This window comes from Seriola aureovittata, chromosome 6 (assembly GCF_021018895.1).
Source record: "Seriola aureovittata isolate HTS-2021-v1 ecotype China chromosome 6, ASM2101889v1, whole genome shotgun sequence".
Taxonomy (NCBI): domain Eukaryota; kingdom Metazoa; phylum Chordata; class Actinopteri; order Carangiformes; family Carangidae; genus Seriola; species Seriola aureovittata.
In genome coordinates, this window is record NC_079369.1 from 8,788,096 (window position 1) to 8,813,477 (window position 25,382).

General features: G+C 41.4%; 3 protein-coding genes across 6 annotated transcripts; all 3 read right to left on the reverse strand.

Moving 5' to 3' along the window:
* Nucleotides 1–550: 550 nt before the first annotated feature.
* si:dkey-110c1.10 (unconventional myosin-Vb) lies at nucleotides 551–14,534 on the reverse strand. Its single transcript, XM_056378590.1, has 35 exons — nucleotides 14,508–14,534; nucleotides 13,698–13,808; nucleotides 13,417–13,585; nucleotides 12,528–12,672; nucleotides 12,188–12,344; nucleotides 11,929–12,072; nucleotides 11,729–11,810; nucleotides 11,465–11,572; nucleotides 11,215–11,327; nucleotides 10,795–11,063; nucleotides 10,606–10,687; nucleotides 9,878–10,018; nucleotides 9,449–9,580; nucleotides 9,210–9,293; nucleotides 8,998–9,114; nucleotides 8,781–8,878; nucleotides 8,571–8,657; nucleotides 7,722–8,042; nucleotides 7,207–7,363; nucleotides 6,798–7,037; nucleotides 6,492–6,701; nucleotides 6,282–6,375; nucleotides 6,007–6,155; nucleotides 5,693–5,908; nucleotides 5,384–5,484; nucleotides 5,173–5,287; nucleotides 4,807–4,912; nucleotides 4,324–4,437; nucleotides 3,195–3,346; nucleotides 2,781–2,870; nucleotides 2,500–2,632; nucleotides 2,117–2,417; nucleotides 982–1,156; nucleotides 820–900; nucleotides 551–723 (listed from the first exon to the last, which is right to left on the reverse strand). Exons 1-35 carry the CDS (start codon nucleotides 14,532–14,534, stop codon nucleotides 562–564), a joined length of 4,983 nt encoding a protein of 1,660 aa, XP_056234565.1. The 3' UTR covers nucleotides 551–561.
* Nucleotides 14,535–14,950: 416 nt separating this feature from the next.
* On the reverse strand, nucleotides 14,951–22,594 carry mbd3b (methyl-CpG binding domain protein 3b). Of its 4 annotated transcripts, none has more exons than XM_056378885.1 (8): nucleotides 22,465–22,505; nucleotides 19,798–19,866; nucleotides 18,968–19,127; nucleotides 17,709–17,846; nucleotides 17,532–17,622; nucleotides 17,143–17,320; nucleotides 16,539–16,691; nucleotides 14,951–16,275 (listed from the first exon to the last, which is right to left on the reverse strand). In XM_056378885.1, exons 1-7 carry the CDS (start codon nucleotides 22,476–22,478, stop codon nucleotides 16,544–16,546), a joined length of 798 nt encoding a protein of 265 aa, XP_056234860.1. In that variant the 5' UTR covers nucleotides 22,479–22,505; the 3' UTR covers nucleotides 14,951–16,275; nucleotides 16,539–16,543. The 4 variants fall into 4 exon arrangements, with proteins under 4 accessions (XP_056234860.1, XP_056234861.1, XP_056234862.1 ...); XM_056378886.1 differs by having other exon boundaries at nucleotides 19,798–19,863; nucleotides 22,465–22,493; XM_056378887.1 differs by lacking the exon at nucleotides 19,798–19,866 and having other exon boundaries at nucleotides 22,465–22,594.
* Nucleotides 22,595–22,988: 394 nt separating this feature from the next.
* LOC130170521 (cytochrome b-c1 complex subunit 10-like) lies at nucleotides 22,989–25,150 on the reverse strand. The gene is made up of 3 exons (XM_056377869.1): nucleotides 24,995–25,150; nucleotides 23,868–24,009; nucleotides 22,989–23,169 (listed from the first exon to the last, which is right to left on the reverse strand). The coding sequence occupies exons 1-2, from the start codon at nucleotides 25,054–25,056 to the stop codon at nucleotides 23,889–23,891; spliced, it is 183 nt and encodes a 60-aa protein (XP_056233844.1). The 5' UTR covers nucleotides 25,057–25,150; the 3' UTR covers nucleotides 22,989–23,169; nucleotides 23,868–23,888.
* Between the last annotated feature and the right edge of the window lie 232 nt (nucleotides 25,151–25,382).

Consider the following 25,382-nt stretch of genomic DNA (forward strand, 5'->3'; position numbering starts at 1 on the left):
GTGAATATATAAATATGTATTACTGATGATGTGTAGTGGTACAAAGTACTCGCATGAGAATTTTTTTATACATGAGATGTTTCTAATTTTTTTTTTTTTTTTTTTTATTCTGGTTGTTCTTATTGGGGGTTGAGGTTACTGGGACTGCAGTCTCATTGTGTTTCTGCTTCCAATAAAATATGAAAAAAAGCTTCATTTCATTCTTTGTTTGTCAAACTTTTACACTTTTGCTATTTCTGATACATACATACTGACTAATTTTGAATTTATCCATTTTAAAGGAAAAAAATGATATTCCTTGTCTCCATTAGCACTCATGCCTGTTTAAACTTCTTATCAGTTACTTAGCTGAGATGCACATTTTTGACATGACCACTCACCTTCTATGGTAAACAGACTAATCCACTGATAACTAACAGGTTCATTAAACAAGTGAGTGCCCCAAAAAAATCTAAGAGAGGAATTAAATTCACAACACATCTTGAAAGTTTTTTTAAATTGACTAAATGACTAAATTCAATGAGTTTGGATTTACACTGAACTGAAGTGACATCCTGTTCTCTACGCTCTGCGTAGAAAGGAGATCTTGAGGGAGTCTGGGATGACTAACTGCTCAGCATGGTAGGCAGCGGGAGGCAAGTAGGGGAATGTGACAGGAAACACTCGCCTCACATCCATCAGGAGCTGTGGAGGCTGACCGTCAGAACGGCCTTTGAGAAGCCCCTAGGAGAGCAAAGACAGAGGCCGCTTACATGAGACACCCTTTTTTAAGTTATTAAACAAAACAGACCTTATAGTTGTAGACCTGGACTGTGGTACCTGGACAGTACGGATGAAATTCAGAGTGACTCTTTCATCAAGGTCACTGTGGGGAGTGTAGAGGGTCAAAATCTTCACAATCTGTTGAACAGGAATCAGAGACCAGCAGTTAAACACAACATTTTCTTTTTTCTCTGGAAGACACATGACAGACAGACCCACCTGCTGGCTGGACAGTGCGGTGCAGGTGTGAACAAGGGCCTGTGCGTCCGCCTCAGTTTTTTTCCCCGCCTGCAGAAGCTGAACTGCCTGGATGAGGGGCTCCAGTGTGGCCACAGCGCCCCCTGCCTGCAGACCTCGGCTACGCAGCCACTCCTCCAGCAGGCTCACATTGTATCTACAGGATAGGAGAAAGACAAGCTGATTAATAATGTAACATTTTTGTTCATGCAACAAAGTAAGGATACAATAGTATGAACACAAGTAAATACACTTAAATATATCTTTATACAATTAATCAACTGAAACTGAATTACCAACTACTTTCATAATCGATAAATAAAAAATTCCATTCCATTTTTTAATCAAACAGTCACTCGTACCAGCTTTTCACATGTGAGGATTACACAATATACAGTGAGGTCTTCTTTGGGTTTCGACTGAATTATGGATTTAGCAAAACAAGCAATTTAAAGCTGTCACCTTGGGCTCCAAAAAACTGCAATGGATATTTTTTGCTAGTTGCATCCCTAATCTGGAGTACAGCACAGAGGTTAATGTAATCATCAACTGTAAACTTAAATTAAGTGGGTAAAATTCAGAGCTCATGACAATCTCAGGGCAGCCAAATTCTTACTGGGTTTCACGTCGCAAGGTCGCTAACAGCTGTCTGTTTCACTGTAAAATAACACTGCGATGAAGCAATATGTATGATGTAATATTGGACATATAAATTAGATTGGACCTCTGTGTGTGGGAAGATACTGTCAACTAGGAGATCATTTTTAGTTTAATACAAATTAATTGACATTGTTTTAGTCCAGTGAAAGAAACACAGTACAGTACAAATTAAAGGCAATATGGATAAATCCCTTCTTCTTCAATAATTATATATATGGAAATTAAATTTGAAAATTATCTATAGATCAAAATAAATAATGGGGATGCCTGTTTCTGGCTAATTAAGTGAATTAAGTATCTGACAAATCAAGCTACTTCATCAGAGACATTAAAGAGACAGCTACGTCAGTATAAACCAGCAAAAATACTGTCAACAGTTTGTCTGTATAGTGAAAATAAAGTTTACATATGGGAAAACGCTGCGCATGTATGTGTGTATATCTGTGCGTTTTCATACCGTATTTGCATGCCACGACTCCAGCAGCACATGTCTTTGCGCAGCAGCAGGCTGTTCAGAGCGGAGGCAGAGATGAGGTAGGTGAGCTGGTGGAAGGCCTGCTCCATCAGCACCGGGGGCAGAGCCTGATGGGACAGGGCGGTGTGGAGGGCTCCCAGCTCCCTCAACACTGATGCCATAGTGGGTGAAGCATCACCTGTAACGGTCCTGGAGTCTGAGCCTGCTCGCTTCCTGGACGTCGCCAACTTCGCTGCTGAGCCGGACAGCCCGGGGATGGTCTCAGACTCCAGCAGCGCGGGTACTGAGGGATAGGGGTAGCAGCATATGAGATAATGGGAGCAGTTGCGGGGAGAACAGCGGTAACATCTTCAGTGTAGTGGTACCTATGATGTTTTGCAGGTGTGTATCGGTGATGGAGAAGAGCTGCTGATAGGCCTGGATACAGAGGTCACTCAGGGAACGAATCAGGTCACTCAGGTCACTCGTTAGTGGAACCAGTTCATCTGAATCAAGGGCCTGAAAAGTATATTTTCATGTGGTAATATATATTGGGGATTTCTCTATTAAAGTGAGAATAGCACTCCTTTTTTCACTGCTTATTTCAGGACATAAGATGTTCAGAGATATTGAGATATAAATACTAATAAATAAATGTCCATCCCACCTGTTTTGGGGAGTGCTGGGTCAACAGGTCATTCAACACACAAGCGTTTTTCAGCCACAGAGCTGTCATATCCATATCGTTGCTATGTTTCTGCGGAGGCAGATAATATGAGAAAAGGTTATAATGTCACATGGAGATCAACACTATCATTCATTATCAACACTGCATGCTCTATACATATAATTGTTGTATTTGTGTGTGGGAGAGAGAAAGAGGGATATATGAGCCAGACTGTTGGGTTTGGAACAAACACATAGGACTAAACAATCGGGGGCAATCACAAGAAAGTGTTTTCAAAGTTAGTTGTGTCCACCTATCTGTAAAGTGACAATCTACCTGACATGATGTGAACTGTCCTTAATATATTAATCCTAAACCATATGGCACGCCAAGCAGGTTCAGATCCCAGGTTACCTTCAGAGCTGCCTTCATAGCAGTGACAGCGGCGCTGCAGAGCGAGCGAGCGCGAGTTTGGTCTCCACTGCAGTCGGCCTGGCGGACACACAGGAAAAGCACGCTGGCAGGTAGACCAGGAGGCAGAGACAGGGCACTGTCAACACGGATGTCTGGAGCACAGAGAGAGCAGCAACGGCAGAGTGAACATGGCCAGGTCATAACTGTCAGCTGTAGAGGAGTTAGGCAGAGTAAAAGTTTATTTTTGTGAGTCACGTCACACTCAGGGACTATGCTACAAAGTCGTGGTCTCTTGACAAGGTCAGACCATCACATACAGGGCTGTGATGCCATTGGAGTCCCACTTACATTACCCACACAAGTTCACGTGTTTTTTTATGTTTTGAATCACAGGTGTGCACAAAAAAGCACAGACACTATTTTGGGCACAAATCAAGTTACTCAGGTCGGTGGAACTAGTTCATCTGAAAAGTAATCAACCCAGTCAAACGTTAATTTAGTCAAATTAAATTGAGAATTTAAATATACAGGATGTAAACAGTCAAATGCTAAATGTAGGGTTGGCATTCAAGCTTAGAGTAAACAAGAAACTGTACTTAGGTTTAGAAAAGAAAATATCTGAAGAATTGTCAGGATACATATAACCTTTTTCTTTTTTAATCAGAACCTGCTAATGCAACGTATGGTGGAATAAAATGACCTCTACTGAAATTATTGAAGGAATATACCAGCATAAAGTAGAATGAAATCTTTATGTTTTGAACATGAGTCTGATGCAAGTTATGTTTGTGTGATTTTCTGTATTAACTTTGGTTTTTTGTGCAAACAGGGCCTGCTGGCACGAGGCCTGTCAGTTGAGCTTTCTGTCAAGAAAACCATCTGAGAACTATATATACAATACAATACAATGAGTTCTGGTATACGCTGCAAAATAATTTACTCATAAAAGCCTTTGATTATTCCAATCCCTCTGATTCCCTGAAAATATATTGAATTCTTTGACTTTCCTTCTGTGGGGTGTCACTTTAAAAACCCCTCCTCTCAAAACACTTTGGATAGAGGTAGAAGGAGGTAGATGAGGATGAAGGCAGGATGGAGGCAGGAAGATGAAGGCAGTGGTCGGTCTCACCTGTGATGATGTTCTTGATGAGCTTAGCTTCATCTCTCTTCCTACATTCCAGCAAACCAGTGACTGCTGCTGGCTTCGGTCGGGACGGACAGGACAAGGTCTCTGGGGTCAAAGCTGAAAATGAAAGTGAAAATGGAAACTGAAAAAGCAGCACAAGAAAAAAAAAACTACAGAGATGTAACAGAAGATATGATGGACTGAGAAGTGGATAATTGATCTTTTATAAATTCACCTGCTGAGTGGAAACCTCTATGGATTAAAGAGAGCTTTTCTATATTATACATTTTTAACATCATTATTTTAACAGCAAATATTGCTACATACTGTCATGTCAAGTGAAAACTTCATATTTCATAATTGTTGTCTTTTCAGAAAAGCACACCAAGCATTTTATTCTGAAAGTTATTTTATGTTTTAAAACAAAAATCACCAGGAAAAAATGAGACAGAAGAATTTATACGTGATCTGAAAATGAAATCTCACCCTTAGTGAGGATTCGTCTGAGTGAGACTATGTTTCTAAGCTCCTTCAGCTCTCTCCTCAGTTTGACACACTCCTGCTCTCTGGCCTCCAGTAGTTCCTGTAGTTCCTTTACATACAAAACACACTCACATTTTGGATTTGAACCAAGGTGACTCACAGAGAGAGCAATAGAAGAAAAGCTTTTAAGTAAACAGCAACACAAGCAGCCAGTTGTGAGGGCAGCTACAATCCAGAGTACACTGACTTTTACTGTGTAGACTGTAGTGGTTATGTAAGAGAGAAATACTGGGCGATCAAAAAGTAAAAAGCGAAGATGGCAGCATAATAATTCAAGCACCACAGATGACTGCCTAAATAGGTCCATACCTGTTGCTGTGCAGCAGAGGAAGAACCAGAGATGGCTTGACTGAGCTCGCGCCTCAGAGCCTCCAGCTCCTCCTCCCTCTGACTGCGCTGGTTACGGAGCTGACTCTCCAGAAACCTGACACAGACCACCAAATATAAATCACAGCGTAACTTTGATGGGAAAACAGATTAAAGCACTGATTGTGGAGTGAGTGAGTAGTGTCAGACTGACTTGTTGGCCACTCGTACAGCGTCGTAGGCATGTGCCAGGTCCTCTCCTCTCATCTTCACCACCGGGTCTTTGGCCACATCCATCTTCTCCATCAGCTGGTCCTGTCAGAGCAAACATGAACACAGTGTGACGCTATGTTGCCTGACCTTATGTGATTACATCACCAGTTGGAAAAAAGTAATGTGTAGGCATAAACACTCAGAAAAGATATAAGATATAAGGCAACATAACACATAAAACTGTGAGGAACATTTTGTGATATCCCTCTTTGAGTTCTTTATTGTTTTTCCAGCTCCTACTTTCTCTCACCATTGGTGTTTCTGAGCTCCACACTGAAACTCTCCTCTCCAGGGAAGGAGACGTCACGCTGACCCTGCGGACCTCCTCCGGGGAAGGGAAGGCAGATGGGAAGGGTGACACGGAGAGTGGGGTGAGAGACTGGGGTGACAGTGGGGTGGGTGAGGGAGAAAGGGGCTCAAAGCTCAGACTCTGGGCCGAGTCGGTCCTTCTGTGGCCCTTCGTGCGCTGTCATGAGGAGGGAATAAAAAAAAAATACTCTCAGAAAACCAAGATGGAGTTTAAAACCAAAGCTGTATTTCTGAGGGAATTACAGGCGTCTGAACCTCAGTGAGCAGACTCATCTCTCTGAGGTTGTCATATCTCTGCTCCAGTCTGGTGAACTCTCTCAGGAGACCCTGGTACTTTCTCCTCTCTTCATCCAGCTCCTCCCTCAGAGCTGCACTCGCCTGAGACACAGCCTGATGCACGTGCTCTGCACACGCACACACACACACACGCACACACACACACAGAAGGAAGAAGATACAAATGTGATGAAAAAAGCAGAAAGACTGATAGATTCATGCAGACTGTGTGAAGCTGCAAAGTAAGAATTCACCTTCTCGTTCTTTTTCTTGTTCAAGGAGTCGAGCAGAGAGATCCTCTCTCTCTTTGTGAGAATCGTCCATTTCTCTCTGCAGTGTTTGCAACTCCTTGAAAAATGAGAAAGAAGGACAATCAACAATTACAACCCCTGAAAATCGGAATTATTAAACAGAAGGGGAGGAAAATGTGAATTGCCACACAACAGACAACAGCTTAGGCCTACTTGTGTGAGTTGAAGGATCTCCTGGGCAGCTTTGTCCTCAGCTCTCTTCATTTTCTCCACCTCCTTCTCACTGATGGCTGGGCAGGGCTGAGGTTTCTCATGTTTCTGGCTCTCCAGCCTCTGTATCGTCGCCCTCAGAGCCTCCAGCTCGGCACCGGTGGCCTCTCGCTCTGCATGCAGGGTCTCTCTCAAAGCAGCACTCTCTCTGGCCTGCACACGTGAAAACACAACTTTATCATGCAAATACAAAATGAAATGACCTCTCAACAATCAACGGATCAAACCCCTCTGAAAACTTTCACCCACCTCCTGGTCGGCTCTTAACTGCAGCTGCATCAGTTTGACTTCCATGCCCTTGTTGAGCTCTCTGTACCTCTCGACTGAGCGGGCCTCTGTCTTTAGTTTCAGCAGCTCTCTCCTGGCTGCCCTGCGGCGCACGCAGCACTGCATGAACACCACCGCCGCACGCACTCGCCTGTACGCTTGCCTCGCCAACCACCCACGCACTCTGGCCTGAAGCAACACAGCGGCACGCTCTGCCACCAACTGAGGGAAGAGAATGGAGTTTATATTTTTCTTCATTTCAAGCTATGTGTATATAACTTGCTGCTCTGAACAGATCAGAAAAAGTAACTACAAACATACTCCAAATGAGCAGGAGTAGGTTGTTCTAATCAAGGTAACAGGGTGGTTAAGCCTGTTATTAAGTGCTGACCTGTCCGTATCTGCGGCGTGCCAGTGTGCCCCTGGTGAAGGCCTGGATGGTGACGGTGGCCTGGCGGATCATGAGGAACAACTGTCTGACCACCACCATGCGGTAGGTCTTCTGGATCACTAAGGCAGCCTTGGTGTAGCGCAGGGTCAGGGCCAGTCTGTCGCCAACACAATAAAGAGAAAATGAATAGTTTTGGAAAAATACATGAAGAGAACATGACTTGTGTCAAAGAAAAAACGAAGCTTGGAAAATATAGGAAAAAAACAAAAGTTTTCTAGTTTCCACAGTGAGTAAAATTGGAAACCAATGGGAGAATGGCAATGGTGATGATTGCGCAGTGTAAAAATACATTGTAGTTCACCTGACATAAATCTGACATATGACACTTTGCTTTAAAGAAAAAAAAAACAGCATGGTGAGGCAATAGTAACATAGACACACAACTTGTATACTGGATAAAATACATTCAATATTTCTCACACACAAAAAGACAGATATCTTGTTTCTGTCCTCACCGTCTCGCCAGAGCTCCTCTACAGTATCTCTGTATGGTGACGGTTGCCCAGAGGATCCTGGCGTACATGATCCGTGACAGCCATCCTCTGACCCGGCTCTGGATGATCACAGCAGCGACACGCAGCTTCTCGGCTCTTAGCCTCTCCAGAAGAGCCACCTGACCAGCTCGGAAAAATACTTTGGTCTTTCCAAAGCAGTACTGGTCTGGGTCTGAGATGAGCTGAGGCAGGGTCCGTCTGCAGGAGGCCTGGGCCTGCTCCTGATTCTGAGCCCCTCGAAGAAGAAGACGGTACCTGCTGAAGAACTCCTCATACGTCCATCTGAAAGCAAAGATTTAAATCTTAAAGTGTCTTTGGTTTGTCTTTTTCTTTTAGCCTGTACTTTAGTCTGTTGTGTTTCCCATAAAGAACTATTTAGATTTCATGTGAGAGTATTTGAGACTTGAAACTTATTCCTTCCCTAACACAAATGTTTGCTCATTGTTTATCCTACAGGTTGGGCAGCCGACTCTCAAATACTGAACACTGAAAATTTTGACCAAAAACTAAGCAAATTGTCATTCTCATGGATCATCCATCTCAAGCAGTTTTTACAGTCTGAACTTCTATACCATATACTGCCACAAAGTGAAACAAAAGCAGCCTAAAATATAGAAAATAAAGACTGTAGTTAAAAACACAAATCCTCTGGTCCTGTAGTTGGTCTTTCATCCATAACAAGAATAACACTAAATGCAAATGCTGACATCTTCCTGCATATGACTGTCGTTGTGACTTCAAACACTCGGCTCTCATACTGTATGAGAGCTTTGTGGGGAGTGAGATGAATGTCCATGAAGTACCCATTACCTGGATGGATAACCTGCAGCACTGATACGAATAGTCTCCAGCACCCCACAGGCTCTCAGCTGTTGGACTGTCCTCTTGGGGTCAAACCTAACATGGCGAGGATGTTGTGGGTTGTTTAGTGTACACACAACAGTATCCAGTAAAACACATCTTTAATGCAAAATCACGCACAAAGACTTCACTGTGAAGGCCAGCCCCGTGAGGACTTACATAAAAGGCTCTTTGAGGTCGTTGGGTTTAATGCAGCGGACATAGTGAGGAGTGGTGCTGTTGAGGGTGTCCATTAGCATCTGTAAGGACTGACGGAACTGACAGCCACAAATACAGTCCAGCATAGAAAAGTGAAATCAATACAAAAAACGTATAGTTCATGATCTGCTCACTCAAGACACAAGGATGCTTGATGATGAAGGTAGTAACAGCTCACCTGGAAGCCCACGGTCAGTTTGTGCTCTCTGGTGGCTCTTTTCCCTGAGCGAACACTTCCATTGGCCACAGTGGACACAGTCTCCTGCTGCTGGAACAACTCAGCCACCAGCTCAGACTGACACACACACACACACACACACAAGTTATTGATTCCCTGGTCACATTGAAATTAATTGAATTTGTGAAATTTGTTATGTAGCACATATCTACCTGACTTGCTTTCAGAATGTTAATAAGCTCCTCAAAGACTGTATCTCGATTCTTGTCTAAAAAGCCGCCACATTCATATTGCACCTGGAACAAAAAAACAACACAAAAACTGTTGATACAAATACAGTGGAGAATCACACATTGCTTTTTTGATGAATGGTGGGAAGTCCAAACACTTCGCTACAGTTCAAATCCAGTTTTCCCTTAATTGAACTCCATGACGTGTGTTCATCACTCACCATGTCAGCAAAGTGCAGAATGACGAAGGCGCTGTTGGACATGCGAGGCTTCTGGAAGTGAGGGTGGCGCTTGCTGGTCAGGTGTTGGTTGTACAGCTTCTGTACCCAGCTCTCATCTGATCCTTTAGGCATCTGATCATAAACACAGAACATCATCACAGAGACTACAGCTTGATATATTATCACTAAAGACAGCTGAGTTTCAAATGGACTTCAGACTTCTGTGCTAAACTAAATTTAACATCTGATATTAAATGTAATTAGATTCTGAATGGAGCATTTTGTCTAACACAGTGACAATACACAGTAGCTTTCTGTGAAATTTCAGTCAGCCACTTTAAGAGAGTATAAAAAGAGACGGAGGAAGATACAGAATAAATAAGAGAGAAAAAAAGAAAAAAAACAAAAAAACAGAGACGAGAGACTGACCCTGCACTCCTCATCTAACAGATCAAGCAGGCCTAGTTGTCCCTCTATGAGACTGATGCACTGCTGGTTGTCACTGAACTCAATCCTGCTCCAGGCCAGCTCCTCCCGGACATACTCCTCCTGCTCCAAGTGGAACACATGCTGAAGAAAAACACATCATCATTTAGAAAAATGAAAATATTAAACATTAAAATAGATAGAAAACAAGAAACAAAAATGTAAGAACTCTATCCATCAACATTCCTCACGATAAAAAACTTAAGAGCTGTTTGAGAAGATCGACAGCTTGGCTATGAAAACAGATTGTCACACGGTCTGTGCTTGTTTCCCTCTCCATAGGAAGGCCAAGACAGAGCAGCACTTCCTCCTGCATTTTGTGACTAGGTGTGATTTTGAAAAATGTTCACAAAAAATAAGGAAAGAGAGGATGACACATAAGTGTGTAGTAACCTGTACAACTGAAGACAGGATTTACACGAACACTGAAGCAAAATCATGCAGGCTCCATCTGTGTTGGTATTATTATTAGTGGACTAAACAACATAGGAGTTAGTGGCAAGAGGTGGCAGGGTGGATTTCCTGAAGACGACATGTTAACATTCAGTGACATGCACTGAAAAGAATTTTGCTACTGGCACTTGCGAGTACAATGCCTCTGGTTGTCAATAAAAAAAACACACCAAAACACAGAGGGGCAGAGGGACACATCTACCTGTATCATGACTTACCCTGTTAAACTGCTGCTGGAGTTTTTCATTTGCATAATTTATACAGAACTGCTCAAAACTGTTCCGATCAAAGGTCTCAAACCTGCTCCAAGAGACACACTTGTCAGTTCAGCTTGAAGACACACTGAATATTTCAACTATACACTGCAGACCATTTTTTATCCAATACCACCAAGCCAGATCACTCACCCATAGATGTCCAGCACCCCTATGAAGGATTTGACTTGCCCCCTCTGTGTGCGCAGGGCGGAGTTGAGTCTCTGGACAGTCCATGTAAACAGCTGGCCGTAGATGTGTTTAGCCAGTGCATCTCTGGCCTCTATCGCCTGCTGACCAGACATGGGTTTGACCAGCATCTCTCCCCCTACAGCCAGCCTGCGATGACACAGCCAGTGGGCCATCTGAGGTCCTTCAACTCCTAGTAGCTTGGAGAAGACGGCCAGAGCGCGGTCGTCTGCCTGAGAAAAGACATGGGAGTCATATGTAACTGATACAGTATGACGCACTGATAGAGGAAATGGATGGATGACGGCCATGTGGAGACATGTGTTTATAGAATAACTAAAGTGGAGGGGGAGACATAGAGCGCATTAGAAAAACATTTCTTACATCAATATAACCCCTGTCTGAACTTCTTCCACTGGCTTGGATGTTGACATTTCCCAGATGTAGAACAGCTGAAAGGATCCTGAAGAGCTCCATCTGTTGGTCAAGCTGCACACCTGCAAGTTTGACAAATATACCAATGCTCTTTTTTTATCTTCACAACCGAGGAGACGATTCAGTTAAATAACATTGGTCTGAACACTTGCAATTTACACTGTGCGAGTGTGAATTCAAATATACATAATAAAACTACCCAGAATGGTAAAAGCATTGCGAGTGCGCTCCAGGTCTGACACATCATCAGTGCCAGGTATCTGCATCTCTCCTCCCTGGTTGGTGTAGCGGAAGTGCTCAGGTGCATCTGGAACAGAAAGGCAAATCGCTCTCATCACTCTCAGACTGCATGTAGCAACGTGATAATATACATTATAATAGGGACACAGTGGATGGATACAGTGTGGGCATCTATTGAGAACAAGCTGAGGAGGGGAGGGGGTCTCCTGTGATTAAGTCTCACCCAGTTTGAGGGATCTCATTTCAGGCAGCTCTCTGGAGGCACACAGCTGGTAGAAGATATGGTAGTTTCGCTCTGCTGATGCCTTACATACACACAACAACAACAACAATCACGAACACTTAATTTATAAGTATTTGACATACTACTTCTGTCTTTTTGGTCCGTCTTTTTTTTCCACTAAACAGTGAATGAGAGTTTACCTGGAAGACGACCCTTGACTTCTCCAGCAGATACGTCCTCATGTTTGCCCCAATGATGTCCCCCTTTCTGCCAAAGCCAATCTCAATGTATTTCCCAAAACGACTGCTGTTGTCATTTCGAGTGGTTTTAGCATTCCCAATAGACTGTAGACAAGAATGGAAAATGATTTATGTTTTTTATTTATTTTGTAGTGTGGCTACAGTTTTATAATTTTCTGTTTATATAACATAACTGAGCGTAACTAACACAACCCATCACCTCCATGATAGGGTTAGAAGCCAGAACTCTCTCCTCCACGCTGGTCTGCTGTGCCGCTCCTCCGACCGCAGCGAAGTATCGCATGGTGAATTTGGCTGAGACTGTTTTCCCTGAGCCAGACTCCCCACTGATGATGATAGACTGGTTCTTTTCTTCCCTATGAACACAAAGAAGAGTGGCTATCATACCCCATATAGCGAAGTGACACTTATCCCTGTCGCTGCAGGTTTAAAATACCCCCATTAGTAAGAGAGTATATGAAATGTCACCATTATATTGCAAAAGGCCAGGAAACATTCACAGTAGCTCCCAGTTAAGATAACACTGTTTGAGCTCTGACCTGGTCATAGTGCGGTAAGCCTCCTCTGCCACGGAAAAGATGTGAGGCTCCATGTCGGCCATGTCCTGACCACTGTAAGCATCTATCACCTCCTCTCCGTATATGGGCAGCTGGTCATAGGGATTAATGGCCACTAACACAATACCTGCAGGGAGAGGAAAACACAAGAAAACACTTATCAGCATGACTGTGAGGACTTAAAGATATTGCATAGAATTTCAACATATAATGTTTGTAAAAACACCTGAATAACACAAGCAGTAACTTCAGCATTCTCTACAACTACAAATCTACTACAAATCAAAACTACAAATCCAAATGAAAAGAATGTTTCCTAAACCTAGTCTGTTCATCTTTGTCGAAATCAAACGAAGCTCTCAGAATTATAATGAATATAAAAACACAACCGGTCCCATCTTTAGGAATTTAAGACTTAAAATGTAACTTAACACCAGGATGAAAATCTGTGTTTTACTGCTTTTTCTTTCAAGTCTGCCTCACCTCTGACCACAAGCCAACCTGTAATACACCTGTGCATCACTGCAGCAAGGTGAGGTCAGAAAAAACAAGAGTTTGAGGGGATGTTAAATTGCTTTTTAAAATGTCCATTTTCATGACAAAATTAAACAAAAATTTGTCAAAATGGACAGTGTGAGTTTGAGAAACCCTTTATCAAATAAAATATGCATGATCTATTTTGCAGTAACATCTACAACCAGTGGTAGTGAGGGCGTCACCTCCATGTCTCAACCTTTGACCCATGTGTAATTTAGGTGACATTACGAGCTATAATCGTGCAGACAGAAGCACTCAGGAGCTGCCTGTCTCTGGCAGCTTGCCAATTTCCTCAAATCTCACAGTCTTCTGCTTTCACCCATTAGGTGCTCACCACAGTACGTGTAGATGCTGCTGTAGTCCAGAAATCGAACCCGGAGGTTGTGCAGGACAGCAGGCTCATGGAGGAAGCTGAGAGCTGTTAGATCATTTTCCCCCTCCAGGATGTCGGGGTTCCCCAGCGGTGGGAGATCAGAGGGAGAGCCCACCGGGTAATGAACCTCCTATCAATATAGGGAGGGAGATGGATCTTGGCATGGTGGCATTTTATGAAGACTATGAAACTTGAGCATTCACATTGATTTCTGGATAATATAATGGTCCTGTGTGTCTCACATTTCCATTAGAGAGCTGTAGCAGTAGCTGTTTCTCCCCAGGACTGTAGTCCTTGAGGAGCTGGGCGGATACCCAGACTGCATCTGGGTCGGCAATCCACACACTTGCTCCCTAGCAAAGGAACAAAATATTGTGAAACTTTAAAAATAAAAAAAAATCACATTGAATAATAAAAAGGGAAGTAGATACAGGGTGCAGATTGAACACACTTGGCATATGCTGCATCATATGCTTTCTTTTTATTTTCTGACTAACATTGTTGAGGTACTTGTCACATTCCCTGGCCCCACCCTGACAACAGATTTGTCACCCATCAGCATAAAAGGCTCCTAAACAGTGTTAAAAATTAACACTGGTCATCCTTCTCTAAATTGCCTGCATGGATTAGCCATTATCTACGCCCAACAAGTCTTATTCGCTTACCAATGTGTCAGTTTTACAAATAAGCTTTAATCCACACTTCGATAATTACAATTTTATAGATTATTGACCACCAAGTTTATAGAAATAAGGATTTAAAAAAATGCCAAAGTTTTTGCAGCAAATCCAATTGGCTCAAGAACACACAAAAATCAGGAAAGCTAATGATTTGGACACAAACACATTTTATGAAAATGTACATAATTGGGAAAAGCTGACAAACACATCAGACAACAGACATATAAACACAACAATACTCCATTAGCAATGCTGTTTTATATCATAATCATTACTCTTCTTTAAAGGACACACTGCATCAGAAAATGATAAAAGGTACATCATTTTAAAAATGCAAAAAAAAAAAAAAGCCAAAACAATTCAATGTCTTACCTTACTGTATAGCTCCAGTGTTGCCATTTTAACTACTTTAAAGCATGTGGGGAGACATTGTTGAGAACGTCAGAAAGGGTAACATATAGACACCCCTCTGAAGGAACAGCTGGTTTCCTCTGCTCATCTGCAGAGTCGCTGTGTGTGCAGGTGACAGTATGTTGCACTTTGTCCAGGCTCACATAAAGGCAGGACAGTCAAGTTAACTGTTAATCTGTAGGAGGATGCGGTGATTGGATGGAGGGATTTGTCCATTTGAAGGTGCAGTTTGAAGAATTACTGCCAGGTGTGGATGGGGTGGGGGTGGGGGTGGTGGGGGGTGCTCCTAGCCTACATCTGGGGTGAAAGATACATCAAAATACAAGTTTAACCACAGTTACAAATGCAAATGTGGAGAATGTTGTGCCTTTGAGAGAGAAGGAAAACACTAGCAGCAGACGTAGTGACATACTGACTCATTTTAATAATGTAATACAATCAAATTCATTTCAGCAATCAGCCTGCTGATATTGAGAAGGGAATTTAATGATGTGAATGACATTATTCACCATCAAACTTTGACATAGAGGGATAAAAAAAAAAAAATCCTTATTCCTCAGATAACAAATGAAAAGACATGAAAACTAAATTGTAACTGTCATTTTGCTGTGTCACCAATTTTGTGCGTGGGTTTTCGAGGAGGCAGCATGTGTGTGGTAACATTGACACATTATTAAAAAAAAAAAAAAAAAAAAAAAACCTTATAGACTGAAGCTGTGAGAGAAACAAAGCCTTGGCACTAAACAGCAGTGTTTCACAACATCAGTAAGCACCTATATAATGATGACGAGTTACAAACAGTAATAGTTGTACAATAGAAAGAGGTTTCAAGTCATTTCTTTTCCACTGTGCTCAGCTCCATCATGTATACTTTTCTACTTTTCAAATACAGACAAACGCCAACAACCTTAACGTCTTTCAAAATGACATGTCTCCTCTTTGGTCAATACTGCACATGATTCACAGGTTAACAAAGCTGACATGAAAGATAATATTTCCTTGAAATTACAACAATAAAAAGTTGACTCAGTCCTCTCCAATGGATAAGTTTCAAACTACACCATCTGCATTAGTAACATCAGCAGCCTGCAGGTTAGCCCTGAAGCTGATTCAAATGAGCTCGACTCAGTGTAGTAAAAACCTCAACTGGTTCCACCAGGAAAGGGTAGTCTGTGTGTTTTGTCAAACTACTCATGGAGTGCATCATAAAAATCAAGAAAGAGACATGTCAAAAATACAAAACATTCATTTCCAATCTGCCCTAAACAAAAAAAGCACCCAAATCGACTTTTTGCAGACATAAAATGTTTGGATTTGACATGATTGTCGCAAAAAATACAAACCCATTCAAAGCCTTTTAGTAAAAAATACGCTCATCATCGAACACTGAATTTGACACACTGTAGATAAGTTATCTTTAATATTTGCAAGTTCATTTCATGTCATTTCTTGTTAAGAGAATTTTTAAAAAACTTTCTAGTCATTAATCAACTTTGAGTCATTTCACGGGCATTGAAGTCAACGAGTCCCATCCAGTGGAGTTAATGACGAATGGACGCATGAGAGACCCAGGTCTTTCGGTTGTACTGGTGTAAGTCAGGTTTAGGTTTAAACTGGATGCAGATACTGGGGGACAGTTCTTCAGGGCTGGACTGGTGTAGGGCTCCTACTGTTCATGGTCGTGTGTGCACGCAGATATTGAACAAACCTATCCAGACATTACAAAACCCTACAGGAGAAGATAACAACGATTAGTTCTTTAGGTAGCATTTCAAATTACCATCATTTCATTTGTTCATGCAAAATTTGGCAAACTGCTTGAAACTGTTACAAACTGGAAAGAGCAAGAGACACTATCTACCTAAATTAACTATTAAATGCGAGTTTGGTTTTCTCTGTGAGCCACACGACAAATAGAATTACAAGCTCACACATTTTCTAAGTCATGCTAAAATTATATTTGTTGATTTCCTGAATTGTCTCCTAACCAACCTGTGCTATACGCTCTCCATGTCTTCACTGCCGTTGCCTTCCTCCTTCAGAGCCTCCCCTTCATTGGCAGCCTCCTCGACATGGGCCAACATATCAGCCATCAGAGCCTCCTCCAGCCTTTTCCTCACACTGTACACCAACTCCTCCTGTTTCCTACACATAAACACAACAGGAAGCTGTTACAGTTGGCAGTTACAGATTTCTATAACAGCCACTGAATCAGCACAGAACAGATGGTGTATTTTTTTTTTTTTTTTAAACAAAGAGCAGGGTCAGTTGTTATGGACTGTGGAAAATTTCATCAGACTCAACTCGTTAATCTTTGGGCAAAGTGGCAAGTTCATTTCAAATGTGGCAGATAAATAAAAGCCAATATCACAAGGACCGATTTAACAGATAACAGATATGACATAATTCAAACTGCCTGAGTAGTTATTTCCTGTTTTTAAACTGTCACATAGTGAAGACCTGAGCCGGATATGCATCAAACCTGTTTTACAGGCACATGCCCCAACATGATGCAAAAACCGGTTTTGGATCTGTATTAATTATCAGGAACAAAAAAATGGTGATCCATGTGTCGCAGTGTTCAGTGTTCACACACCTGATGTCCTCATCAGTGACTATAAAAGCCTTGCACAGCGGCTGTGCCGTGTTGAGCCACACACCCGGGTTCTTCTCTACAGCTGCTGACAACTGGCCAGTGATGGGAGCAGCACTAGTGTGGAGAGCGCTTGCAATAGCCGATAAGAGAGTCTTGTCTGTGCAGCCTGGACCTACGCCTGAGGGGCCAACAGGATGGTTATCAGACACATTTAAGAAACATCAAAATTGTACCTGCACTTTGCTTTAGTTACATCTTATAGAAAAAATTAATAAATAAATAAAAACTGCTTCTGAGCGATACTGGCATGATAAAAAAACTAAATAAAATGTCACTTAAAGAAAATAACTTTTTTTGTCTGAAGTAACAATGTTAAACTGGAGTATTACCTTGCAGGCCTTTAGGCAATTCCATAGTTTTCACCAGCTCCTCTGCAATGTCATAAGCATTCAGACCACTGAGTTTCTTCTCCCAAAAAAGCTGTGGGGGAAAAAAGTTAGAGTATCGGATAACGTGTCTCAGGCTTGTGTGGGACGACTTTACAGCAACAGGCAGAGGCTGTTTACCTGTCTGGGCTGGTCGACTGCTTTCTGAGGATCTGTCTTCACTTTGTTGTTGGGATGATTGGTCACCTTGGTAACAGGCTGCTTAAAGATCGAGGCTGTTTGTCTGACTGGGAGTGATGTGTTCAAGTCAGGTTTGCCCTTAAAGACGAAAGACACAGAAGGAGGATGAGGCCAGGGTGGATGGGAGAGAAAAGTTAGTGCATGAGGTTTTGTATGTAAGAGGACACGTATGTCATTCAGAGGATTACACAGCTTGTACAGGCCTCCTGTATGTCAGTGCTCAAAAGTTTACCGAACTGATCCAGTGTACAAAATCAAGTCTGAAAGGAGAAAGAAATAACTTTACTTTTCTGTCTTTTATCGACACACTGCCGCTGTGATCGTGGGATATAAATCTAAACAAAAATAATCTGCTGTTATATTCAGTAACTCATTTAACTTAACAGGGTCATCTGAGACTCTATAGGTCAATTATGTGTCAAAAAACTTGCAAAAAAGACATTAAATTTCAATTAAGTACTAATGTTATCTATTTTCATAACAGATAAACCTTCTCCTAAACTACTTTCTCCAGTTTTGAAACTTTTTGCCAGTTTAAATACAACATCAGCTGAGCACATAGATAGATTTGATTTGGATATAGATTTGATTCCCACTGACTCTCTGATCAGAGGTTACATTTATATAAAAAGCACAATAAACTCTAGGCACAAGCTCAACACTTGAGTTGAACAGGTGTTTTTGGGTGCACCTGCCACTATCGACCAGAGCAAAATCTCAACTCCATTAAGACTAAACGTCTGGTTCTAGTCTACATTGAACATTTATATAAGGGTGTGTCACCTGTAGAGCTTGAGCTGTTAACATATTACCAAAGTAGAGTTTTAACGCAGCCAGAGCAACCGGCAAAAAAATGTTTTTATTTTTGCAGGTTGCACTGAGTCCCTCCTGTATTATAGACACTCAATAGTTGACTGTATAATGTGCAGTAAATTGAGATTTCGGACACTTGTGAATCATCATCATTTTGTTTAATCACTGTCAGGTGTAGTGCTACATGATTGTAACTTTTGCATCCCTTAAATGTGAAATATTGCACTGCAAAAACAACAGTCAATGTCATGGACAAACTATGATGCTCAAATAAAACATCATATATAAGGAACTGTTTAGTAACAGAGAGTAATTTGGACAAAGCTTTAGTGTTCTGGCCACTATCAGTTGTGTTTGACAGTCAGTGGGCTCACTTCACATCTCACCTTGTTCTGGTTGTTGTTATCATATCGCAGTCTCTGACGGTTCTTGTTCAGCTTGCTCATCAGCATCTTCCCCGTACGGAAATCGAAGGAGCTGAGGTCCATCTGGTTACCAAGGTAACGGGCCAGCTGAGGCTTGCTCCGAAACTTCTTCCCAGACGGACTGGCAGAGAGCGGGGGGAGGCAGTGTTAGGACACGAGAAACCACTATATTAATATCATCTCTTACAAAAACAAACAGGCAAGAACAAAAGATGTCAACACCGAAAACTGATCAGTGATGAAGGCAGAGAAACAAAGCGGACAGGTCACACTTCATAACACGTACACAGCAGACAGAAAACTACCAACAAGGACCACAACATGCAACAAGTCAACAGCAAACAGAAGCAGAGCACATTCAAATGAGAAATGACACTGAAATCACATTACTTTGTGAAATGGATGCAATCTTTGATGAGCACTTGTCTTAATCCCTGGTGTCTATTAAAAGCTGAACACATCTTTAGTAGAATGGCAGTTGATATGAATATCTATCTAGCGATCTATCTATATATATATATATTTAACATATTTAACAACTTTGCATATGCAGCTCAAAAAATGGCCTCTGAGAATCAGTGGAGACAATGTAAACATGGAAATACTAACACTTGATCAAATGTTTCATAATGAAAACATTGCAGCTCCACTTGTGTGAGCAACTTTATCTTTAGCCTGAGCAATGACCAACAAAGGCACAACTGTGGGTGGATACGTGCTAGTAACTCATGCAAATGCATCTTACATCACACACCACAGTTAACACCAGTATGATTGTACAGTTAGCCTACCACAAACTATACAACCGACCCGCCTCCCCCCTCTCTTGCCTCTGTTCCTCATCTTGCTCTTCTCCTCTGCTAAATAAAAACAAATCTGCCGTTGTTGATTCACTTCAATGGCAAATAAAGAGTTTAAACTGAGAAGACACTGTGTTTTATTCATCCAAGGCCTCGCCAGGCGTGAGCTGCTGCTACTACTACTACTACTAGCTTGCACGGTTGGACAGATTTCTTATCCCAACAACTGTGAGAGGAGCTGGCCTGGCTGGCCTTGTTGGCCCCCTCCCCTCCCTCCCACTTCCCATCCCAAACTTTATACCGACCACCGTCCCCACACCCCCCTACTTATTACACTCCAACTCGTGTCTTGTGCACCTAGAAGTTTTGCAAGTCCTCGCTGTGTCAGTACCTAAAATAATAGACATCGCTTTTTCCAGCGGACAAACCCGACTTTCTGGTCACTTCTTCCATTTTCCAGCCCTTGGGGAGAGCAGTGCAATCCCATCTTTTCTTCTCCATTTCCACGCGAGTAGTTTATAAATCCACTAAAAGTTACTGCGAATTAGCAGACTGATTTAAGGAAATGTGTCGATTTTTTGTACGACAGGCCTAGCGCTTCTTACGCTTTTGTTTCGACCATATTACTACATGCGTCCTCTGTAATGGGATCTCCCGGCTGCTAACAACATCTCATCTCTTTGTCGTCGCGCAGATCGCTCCGCCGCGGACTTCGGGCGCACCACTACCTGCTCCTCTCGCCGGGGCACGAGGGCTACATCCGCAAGTAAAACATAGGACGGCGCGGCTAAGTCAAGACACCGCGAGGCAACCGGGACACGACAGGAAGTTAAGGAATTATGACTTCAGAGTAAAAGCACAATTAGTTTTGGCGTAAACCATACCGTTTGTGTAGTAAAGTTATCAGATGTGGCAGAGGTAAAACCAAGTTTGAGTTATCCAATTTGGACTTAAGTCTCAGGACAAAATTAAGACCCCAGTCCAGCCCCCGTGACTAGATGTAGTACACTCTATTTTCAAATTTTTAAAATAGAAAAGCAAGCCATGAATATATTGTTAAGATAAAATCGGACTATCCTCAGATGAGAAAGACACAATATTTGCAGTACAATAAGCAGGCAAAAAACAGACGTATGTAATTGTTGTTGTTGTTGTCTTTTGGCTGCTCCCATGAGGGGTTGCCACAGCAGATAACCATCTGCATATTTGGTTTGGCACAGGTTTTTACACAAGTCCCTTTCCTGACACGACCTGGGATAAAGTGAGCCACAGATAGAACCACTATCCCAGTGATCAGTGGCCAACTGAAGCCATGCCCCCCCGGGAGAAAACAGATAAGTAACTATTTCAAATAAAAAAACAATACACCACAATACGAAAGTTATGAACATTCAAAAACAACACACATTATTCATAGCACTTAAGCCATATACATAATTTGTGTATTTTGCAGATATTTCTATGAAGAAATAATGTGTCTAGTTGTGTAACTTCAGGAATAATCCAGGAAGAATTGTGGCTTGTTTAGAGTTGTGCCAATGTTACACAATTGTTTTATTATATTCTAATGTATATTATTGTTTTTGTCTAAGGTAAGTACACAAGACTGACTCTAGTTACATGGATTCAGAACAGCTGATGTATCATATGTTCTACGATAACTCTTGTATTGTGTATCTGAACATGCAAGTTCATTCTTGATTTGGGAAAATCTCAACTCAAAGTCTACCTACTGGCTTAAGTTGTTAACTACATGCCTCCGCCCCCATGTTGAATTTCACTTATTTTGGTTTGAAGTTTTTTTGGTGATCTCCAACCTTTGTCAAGTCAATCTATTAGAATGACAGAGTTGGGTAATTCCCATAGTGAACAAGCATTTTGGTTGTTAGTCTTTTGTTTTGAAGTTTTACCGGCAGTGTTATTTTATAATCTGTGTACCTTGACGCTGAGTGCTAGCTCCACAGCAATGTTAACCTATGGGAAACATAAATTAGGCTACTGCTACTAAATTGCTACGTAAATAGTAATCACGCAGATGCAGTGACAACAACCATAGACGTCGCCGAATAATTAAATCTGCTGGGTGTAGTGAAATAAAGACTTTGACTTGCAGCATGTTCAGTAAAATGTGAAGGTTTTCATGTAAGCTACGTGAAACGGAGCCGTTTTACCACGACAATGCCTCCCGTTGTCATTCAGCGGACTTGGAGCCGGCTTTTATGAATGAACAAAGTAGACCTCATCGATTAAACACAGACACCATTTTAAAAAGCATGTCATGTATTTACAGAGACTCTGTGTGTATAACAACCATGCAGAAAAATATGATCTGCTTTGTAAGGTTAAAATCTATGTCGAAAATAGCACATAGCACACTGTCGACGCACTGTATCGACTCCATGCTTAATTCAACATTAGCTGTAAATATCAGAGGAATCGAACCATATAACACAGTGATGCTAAAGAAAAGACCGACATCCTAGCTGTAGACCACAGCGTTGCTATTTGCAAATGCGAGACCACCGAGTGCATTTGCCTGATCGATGATAAACATACTTTACACATATATTATGAAAACGACATACCGATTATTAAACGCTACAGTTACAATTAACACCCTGGTTGGCGGTTTTATTACCCATCAGATCATGTACTTACTCGTTTTTATCCATCTTGAAGACACTATCTCGTTTTCTCCCTCTCGCTATGTTAAATCCCTTCTCCCCTCTCCTCTCAGTCCCCTCCCCCTTCGATGGGAGAAATGAAAGACATTATCCACGCAAATTTCGCAGTCTGGCTGATAAAATGAGTCTAATGTCTGACCGATACTGGCGTATTGTTAGTGTGCAGCTAGGCTTATGATACTTTTGTGAATATTTGTAGTCCAGCACTCATGAGTTATATTATCAGACTTTACATATGCATCCTCTTTAATAAATAAATATTTTCACACTATTTTAACAGCACAAATAGTCAGAGATCAGCTCTACAAAACCACGTTTTTAAAGCTGCTTCTATATATATATATATATATATATTGCATAATATATATATATATAATATCTCATACATACTGAACTTGCACATAAAGCATTAAACACAAAATGCATTAAAAAACCTCTCACCAAGCAGTTTACACACATAATAATAGTTGGAAATGTGCAGGAAAACGGAGACAATGGTGCAAGTTAAAGATTTATTCACATTAAATAATACTGTTTCAAAAATAGAATTTATACATAGTGCATGTTGATGTCCAAACTCCTAACAAGCCCTCAACGAAAGATTGTTGAGCCAGGGCATCCCATTTAAGTTTGCCTTGCGTAAGCAATCCACCCATGTGCCCATCCCCAAGCTCTGGTCCTGCAGGCAGACACACAGCCCATTCATTAGTAAAAATGTACATAACCACATCTGTTTGAATGTGTGAAAAGCACATCCTTCCTCTCTCTCAGACTGGAAACCTGTTTCCTGTCTGAGACAAGTGAAGTTCGGACATTACCACATCCAAATAGGGGTTTTCAGGATGGTGGTGATAGGAGTGGCAAAGTGTTGAGAACAAAGGTGTGTAACTATTTACAGGGCTCGGAAATTTCTAAATAATATTAGTACAAATAATAATGATGTACATAGTCAAAAATATCTTATTGCTACATCACAAAAATACATCACTCTTGAAATCTGATGTCCCAGTCCTGCTAAATACCTAACTTTTCTAAAGCCTTATTTTTGTCATAAACTGACTACATTTCTATTTTAAAACCTGTCTGACCCCTTTGCGAAGCTTTAGTTTAGACAGAAAGATAAAGCCTTGCAGATTCATGAGTAGAGTGTCCAACAAACTGCCAGGTGTAAGCAAGGTAATTAAAAAAACAAACTATGACTCAGAGCGTTTGTTTGAACATTCAGGGCAAGCACCTGGCATGGCCTACACCTGTCTACTTCTTATCAGGAGTACATGGGTGTGGCTAAAACTAATAAGCAATCCAACTGAATATTACAAAGTGTGTGGAGGAAAGCTTAGTTACACCATGTGCTGGTTACAAGGAAGATTCACTCACATTTTAGAGTTGTGTGAGATTTTACTCATCCTTGCTGAACTTCCCTTTAATGTATGGCACATAGTCTAGCACTAATCGCCAGTCTGTGAAGTGAACGAGTGTCACTCCACCCACTGTTCCCCAGGCAGCCAAGTTTGGTATCCTAGATGGGAGAAAAAAAAAAAAGCCAATGGGATTCATAAATGAGACAGAAATAATCAATCAACTGCAATACACATACATCAACAGCAACTTGGACAATAACACTCTAATTAACTTGTTAGGTAGGTTGTTTGTTTGTTTTAAAACTACCAAATTCATCCTCTGAAGATCTGTGTGCTTCAGCAGTTTGAACTTAAACAGATTTCGTTTAACATAGTCAGCGGTTACAATTTTCATAAGTTCATTTTGTTTGTGATTACTGATGACCAGAATCAAAGGAATCAACTTGAACACTGGTTCAAGTGAAACTTATATCCATGCACTGATGTAATTCAAGAAAAAATGAGTAACTTTTCATAAAAATACTGATCGAAGGAAGGATCGATCAATTAATTAACTGACGGGGGAAAAAAAAGGCTGTTTATAATTGATTAGTTAGTACTCATTTTCGTTTAATTTCTATAAATTTCAGGTTAGCAGTGGCTCCCCTATATTTTTGTAGGTCAATGATATTGCTGTGTACACAGTATGTTTCTACTAAAAGAAACAGAGGTCACTGTGAGGCAATCCATAATATAAACACACATCTTCATACATATATTGAGTAAATTATCAACAACTCATCCTGACTGTGAGACTGGCTCCACTACATGTTAACAAAGTATTATTTTACTATTTAAAATCACTGCAGACTCGAAATGTTTGAATAATTTTGATACGGTTAAGTAGCAGTTAAATATCGGACAGGTCTGAGATGTAATGTTAACTAGCTGTGCTGTTAACTCGGTAAGAGGATGATGCTAACTAGCCCGGCTAGTTCAGCCAGTAGTAAATAAACTAGCAGGCTAAGCTAATGTTGGCTAGTAAACTGACGGGTCACGCAGAAGGACACGGAGGCGTTGACAGACTCATTTTGTACGCGGCTAAAAGACTAAAAAAAAAAATGTGCAGTACATTACTCCAACTCTCCTATCGACTTAACTTACCACGCTCTCAGAATAGAAATGTACTTGGCACCGACGAACTTATTAAGTATTTTCTGGACCATCCTGACCTCTTCTTGGTTGTTGCTCTTTACTCCATGCAATGTTGCTTCGCTGATGGCTGTTAAGGACCCTGGGCTGTCTCTTCTTACGCCTGATAGAAATAAACGACGGCCTACACTGGCTGCAACAGCAGCTCAGGGTCGTTTCAGGCCACCACTCCAAAGGTCTCCGTTTACAGCAAAGATGTTTTTAAGAATCTGTGTGCTCTGTCTCTGGCAACCATTCAGCTATAATACTCGAGTCCTGCGCTTAGTGGCTTTATGAAATCAATAGTATTAGATCTTATCTTGCTTTCGATTTAATGTGGTGCCTTGGTTGCATACACATA